Here is a 5910-nt window from a genome sequence, read left to right on the forward strand (position 1 = left end):
TTGATGAATTTAATATTATGCAGGAAACCTTAACTCTTTTTCACTTAATTTATTTTCTAAGAAGAAAAAGAAGATCAATGATGATTTTTTGCAGAGTTTTTACTATGTGTTTGGTTGGCTTGTCCCTTTGCATTAAAAGGAAGGAGGTATTATAGGCTTAAGTGATGGGTGTGGGTCGCCTTAAACCCACCTAGAGTTTCTGCTTCGATCCCACTATTGGGGTAAATTATATATAATGTAGAGCTAACTGGTTGATCTCGTGGGTAGCATCATGCCTGTGCGTGTAGCAACTAGATAATGGACACCACCTTGTACCGCTTCAGACACGTGTCTCTCAAAGGTTTAACCTTTAAAATGAAAGGACACATGTCTATCAAAGTTGGTTCCTTTTTTACGTAGAAGTCTGTATTGTTCACCTGGTAAAGAGATGGTAGTGATGCGCGCACTACCATGCTTGATCGTGGGGAACGAGATCAAATTATGTCAGGAAAAGTGTAACCATCACTTGATGACATGTTATATGGAAAAGGTTGACATTTGCATTCACCCATGAGGGTTAGTGTCCATGTTTGGTCTCACTAGAACGTATTCGAGACCTTCTCAAAATGGGCCTCCTCGTTAGGCCCTTCTAGATCCAGGCACTACAAGAAAACCAGCTTTTACCGGCGCATTGTTGCGCCGGCAAAAGTACTCCCGATCGGCGGCAAAGCTTTGCGGCGCATGCGCGCCGCAAAGCTTATCTGGGAAGCTTGGTCGGTAAAGGACTTTTTACCGGCGCGTATATTAACTGCGCCGGTAAAACGTCCTTTTACCGGCGAGGAACAACGCCGGCAAAAAATAAGCGCCGGTGTAAAAAATGCCCTTATCCGCCTTGAACCTGCTATGATTAGGTTTTGCCTAAGATAGTGCCAAGAAAACAATTGGCGCCAACAATGATTGGCGCCAATTGTTTTTGCCACTTTTTACCGGCGCACTATTGCGCCGGCAAAAGTATTAAATTTTATTTTTAAAAAAATTTAATTAATTATATTTAATTAATTTTAATATTAATTAATTAAATATAATTAATTATATTTTTTTAAATAATTATAATATTATATTAACAAAATAAACCAACATAATTTACATTACAAGATAAACCAACATTAATTACTACTAAAATCAGTATATAAACAAAATGTTAAATGTTCGAACTGGATAATAAAAAAAGTACAGTTCTATAGGCGGGTAATGTCGTCATCGTTGTTTCTCTGAGTCTCGGGAGGCTGCGATGACGATCCAGCACTGACGACAGCTCGATGATCCAGCACCAGGAGTGGGCAATGGTGGAAGATCCATGGGAGGCAAGTTGAAACCCGCACGCTCGAGAAAGATACTCAAACTGATCTTGGAATCGTCTGAGGTAGAGTTGTTGTGTCTCATACTGCTGCCTCGTATGTTGAGTTGTCTGCTCCGCTTCCTCCACTTTTTTCTGTAAAGCCTCGTACTGTTCCATTGTAACAGTCGGTTGGGCTGAAGGATGCGTGGCAGGTGCTCTTTTGGCCCCAACTCCCTTCAGTCTGGGGAGATGGCCAAAGCCTCTAAGATGCCGAGATCGTTCCCCGAGTACTTGCGTCATAACAGGTAAGTCTCGGGGGTACTGTGTAGGATCGACAGCAGGCTCTTCGGGCTCATCTGCAGTGGGCGCTGGTTGAGTTGCCACTATTTCAACCATTTGCTCCTAAAACAATTAAACAAGTAAGTTAAATGGTTAATTTTAACACAAAATAAATTGAAAGAAATAAATAAAAATTGAATTAAAACGTAAACTTACGTAAGCTTGTTGCGCGAACTCGTTGCGCCAATCGTTGCCTTTATGGTGAAACTTTTGAAAAGTTTCCACCGCAGTTGGCAGTTCTCCTGTGTCGGGGTTAGCCTATTTTCAAGAGAAAATATATTAGTACTGTTATTTTACTAGAAAAAGTTAAATGAATGATAGTTAAATATAAACTTACCCCTTCGACAACATGTGAAACAATGGGCTTGGAGCCCCAGCCTCCTAGAAATTTCATCTTACCCCGACTTTCTTTATTTTTCGCTGCTCTCGCCTGAAATTAATAATTTTTCTAACAATTAATTATTTATTATTGACTATATAAATTAAACATTACCAAAATTTCAAATTTTAAAAAATGTACCTTTTGTTTGTCTGTGCTCCAATAAGCGATGCAGTCACTCCACACCTCTTGAGTTACTCCCTCAGGAGGTGACATGTCGGCCCTCTCCTGTCCAAGCTCCTCAATGTTTTGTATCCACTTCTTCTTGCGGTACCGCCCTCCGGTCACGTAAACCCTTTGACATCTCGTACTCACCGTAGTCTACGAATGTAGGGTTATCTCGTGGGAGGATAAACTTGGTCTGCAAAAAGTTACACATTAATACATTAATTACAATTTAATAAGAGTATAGTAATTTAGAAATTAAAAAAATTAGTAAGGCATACCTCAAGTCTATCCCAGAGTGCGTTGATGTCAGCTCTACTGACATCTTCCCATTTGAATTTATTAATGGGGATAGACATCCGAGTCATCCATTTGGCCATATTGTTGAATTTTTTACCGTTTTTGCCTACGGGGGTGCCAGTCTCTGCGTGCACCTCAATCGGTAACTTGCGTATTGTGTTTTGGAGAGCTCCTCCTCAACATTCTTGCCCTTGTATTTACCTCTGACGCCTTTCTTTTTCGAACTGCTGCCACCTGGTGTAGACATACTACATATACAACACATATTGTTTATTTAAAATAAACTAACATATTGCAAACATATTAAAGAAGAAGGGTTGTAATTTTTATTTTATTTAAAACACTATGTCAATTACAATTCATCATCCTCATCATCAGTTACATATACAGCATTATCATCACTGTCACTCTCTAATTCTAAGGAGTTGTCTTCTTCGGTATTTAGACCCTCGTTGTCATCATCGACAATGAAATCATCTAATTGTTGAGGCTGTGAATTCACACGATGGATGTTTGCAACTTCAGTTGGGTCGACATCATGGCGAACATAGTCAACATCATCCAACTGTGGAAGTTGAACAACGAACTCGGTTTCAGCTGAATTGTTTTCCTGTACAAAGGGTGTCTCCCCATCCGTGTCCGGGAAGTCCCAAACATTGCGCGGTATGTACTCATTTACAATCAGCCAGTCTTTACCGTTCTTTGAATCAGGAATGTAGTAGATCAATTTTGCTTGAGATGCAAGTATGAACGGTTCATTTTGGTACCACTGTCGGTTGACGCAGATGCTAGTAATAACACCGTCACTATCCATTCTACTCCCGTTAGTGTCAAACCACTTACAAAAAAATAAGAGAACACTGCAATCTTTCAAATAAGTGAACTCCATAATTTTTTCAAGTGTGCCGTAAAAATTTTGGCCATCTTCACCGGGGACCATGACACCGCTATTCTGTGTTTTGCGGTTATCATCCCTTTCCTTGACCAAAAATTTAATACCGTTCACTATGCACCCTGGATAAAAATAAATTGCTGTATTCGCTGGGTTAGCGATAGCATACAACTCATCTGACACTGCACTCTGGTTGGTCAACCATAGTTCATTAATCTACATATCAGGGAAAATATTAAGTTAAGAAAAGTTGAACAGTTATTGAGAACAATATTAACAGTATTGAGAGGCAACAAGGCTTACTTGAGTTTTGAACCATTCAGGGAACTCAGTCTCTTGCACTGTCTCAATATTGCCTACACCCCTTGCTTGAAGCAACTCCTTGTGCTCACTATATAATGTAATCCACTTATTAGTAAGTTAAGAATTTTTTTAGATGAAGTCGACTATTGTGTGTTTGTGTTTATGGAATTTATACTTACTTGATATACGGTTCAACCTCTGTGCAATTGTTCAAAATGTACCACTCCGCCTTACGCTTGCTTTGCATGGGTAAGGTGTCGACTGTCCTCATACCGAGGGGTCGACCAACATGCTTGAATACAGAAAATTGTCGAGTTGGCATGTTTTGGACAATGTCATTGTTCCGGTCAGGACGGTTGAATCGAGTTTCCACTTCCCGAAAGTACATTGAGCAAAAGGTTAATGCCTCATTAACCACAAAAGATTCAGCAATAGAGCCTTCCGGACGGGCACGATTCCTGACATATTGCTTGTACACAGACATTGAGCGCTCAATGGGATACATCCACCTGTACTGCACTGGTCCACCTAGTATAGCTTCTTTAGGGAGATGCATAACTACGTGAACCATTATGTCGAAGAAGGCCGGTGGAAAAATTGTTTCTAACTTGCACAAAATAGTTAAAATATTTGTTTGCATTTTTTCTAAATCCGAAACATGAAGTGTTCTTGAGCATAATTGTTTAAAATACACACACAGCTCAATGATTGTGTCCCGGATTTCTTTTTTCAAGAACTTACGGATACCTGCCGGTAGTAAACGTTGTAACAACACATGACAATCATGTGATTTGAGCCCGGAAATCTTGCCCGTATCCAAGTTGACATTTTTGTCTAAGTTTGCTGCAAAACCGTCAGGAAATCGTACAGACTTTATGAAGTCTGCAAATTCAATCCGTTCTTGAACACTAAGTGTGTAACTAGCTGGAGGCTTCTTCCACTTCCCGTTCCGGTCTTCATACAACCACAACTCTCGTCGTATTTGCAAGTCTTGCAAATCCATTCTCGCCTTGTCGGTATCCTTTGACTTCCCGTCGATACTTAGAAGAGTACCTACTAAGCTATCACACACATTTTTCTCAATGTGCATTACATCAAGATTATGTCGTAAGGACTTTGACTTCCAGTACTCAAGCTCAAAAAATACTTTTTTTAGACCAATTGAGCTCTTCACTAGAACGCTTCCGTTTCACACCCCCGAACTGTTTGTGTTTTCCAGGCAAAGTCAATGGAATTCGGTCTAATTGAGATAAAATATCATCCCCGTCAATACAGGAGGTGGTGCTCTCTTCTCAGGCTTACCATTGTACTTTTTGCTTCTCCTTCTCGGATCACTCATTTCGAGAAAGCGTCTGTGGCCAACATATCCAATCTTACTATTTAGGCCAATGGAAGGAGTATGTTCATTGCAAGTGGGACACGCCATATACCCTTTTGTGCTCCAACCAGACATTAGAGCATAAGCAGGAAAGTCATTTATTGTCCACAACACTGCCGCACGCATTGAAAACATGCCCGTTGTAGGCATCTCGGGTTTCAACACCCGTCTCCCACAACTGTTTCAGTTCATCAATTAACGGTCTCATGAATACATCTATGTCTTTCCTGGAGATGATGGACTCGGAATTAATAAGGTCAACAACAACGATTCGTAACTCATACACTTCCACGGTGGCAAATTATAGGGGACACAAATAGCGGCCACAGTCGTAAGAGTTGCTCATGTTGCCAAATGGATTAAAACCGTCAGTCGCCAATCCCAGTCTGACATTTCTAGGTTCAACAGCAAAAGACGGATGAAGGCGGTCAAACTGCTTCCATTCTTCAGCATCCGCAGGATGCCTAAGCACACCGTCTTCTTTTGGTCTCTGCGAGTAATGCCACCGCATATCCTCCGCAGTGTGTCTTGAGCAATATAATCGTTTCAGCCTAGGTGTGAGTGGGAAGTAACGCATAACTTTGTGAGGAACTTTTTTCCCCTTACCCTTTCTTTTCACCCATCGTGATTCGCCACATACAGGGCAAAACTCCTTCTTCTCATTCTCCTTCCAGAAAATAGCACAATTATACTTGCACACATCTATTGAGTCGTAACCCAAACCTAGATTGCGCAATCGCATCTTCGACTCATAATGCGACTTCGGTAATTTTGTCCCCTCTGGAAATAGATCAATCAAGATGGACAGCAACATATCGAAAGAGTGGTTGCTCCAC

General features: G+C 40.8%; 1 protein-coding gene across 1 annotated transcript; it reads right to left on the minus strand.

Annotated features, from left to right (window-relative positions):
* Positions 1-1755: 1755 nt before the first annotated feature.
* Positions 1756-2299, minus strand: LOC133030767 (uncharacterized). Its single transcript, XM_061103629.1, has 3 exons — positions 2178-2299; positions 1995-2087; positions 1756-1915 (listed from the first exon to the last, which is right to left on the minus strand). The coding sequence occupies exons 1-3, from the start codon at positions 2250-2252 to the stop codon at positions 1757-1759; spliced, it is 327 nt and encodes a 108-aa protein (XP_060959612.1). The 5' UTR covers positions 2253-2299; the 3' UTR covers position 1756.
* Between the last annotated feature and the right edge of the window lie 3611 nt (positions 2300-5910).

This window comes from Cannabis sativa, chromosome 9 (assembly GCF_029168945.1).
Source record: "Cannabis sativa cultivar Pink pepper isolate KNU-18-1 chromosome 9, ASM2916894v1, whole genome shotgun sequence".
Classification (NCBI taxonomy): Eukaryota; Viridiplantae; Streptophyta; class Magnoliopsida; order Rosales; family Cannabaceae; genus Cannabis; species Cannabis sativa.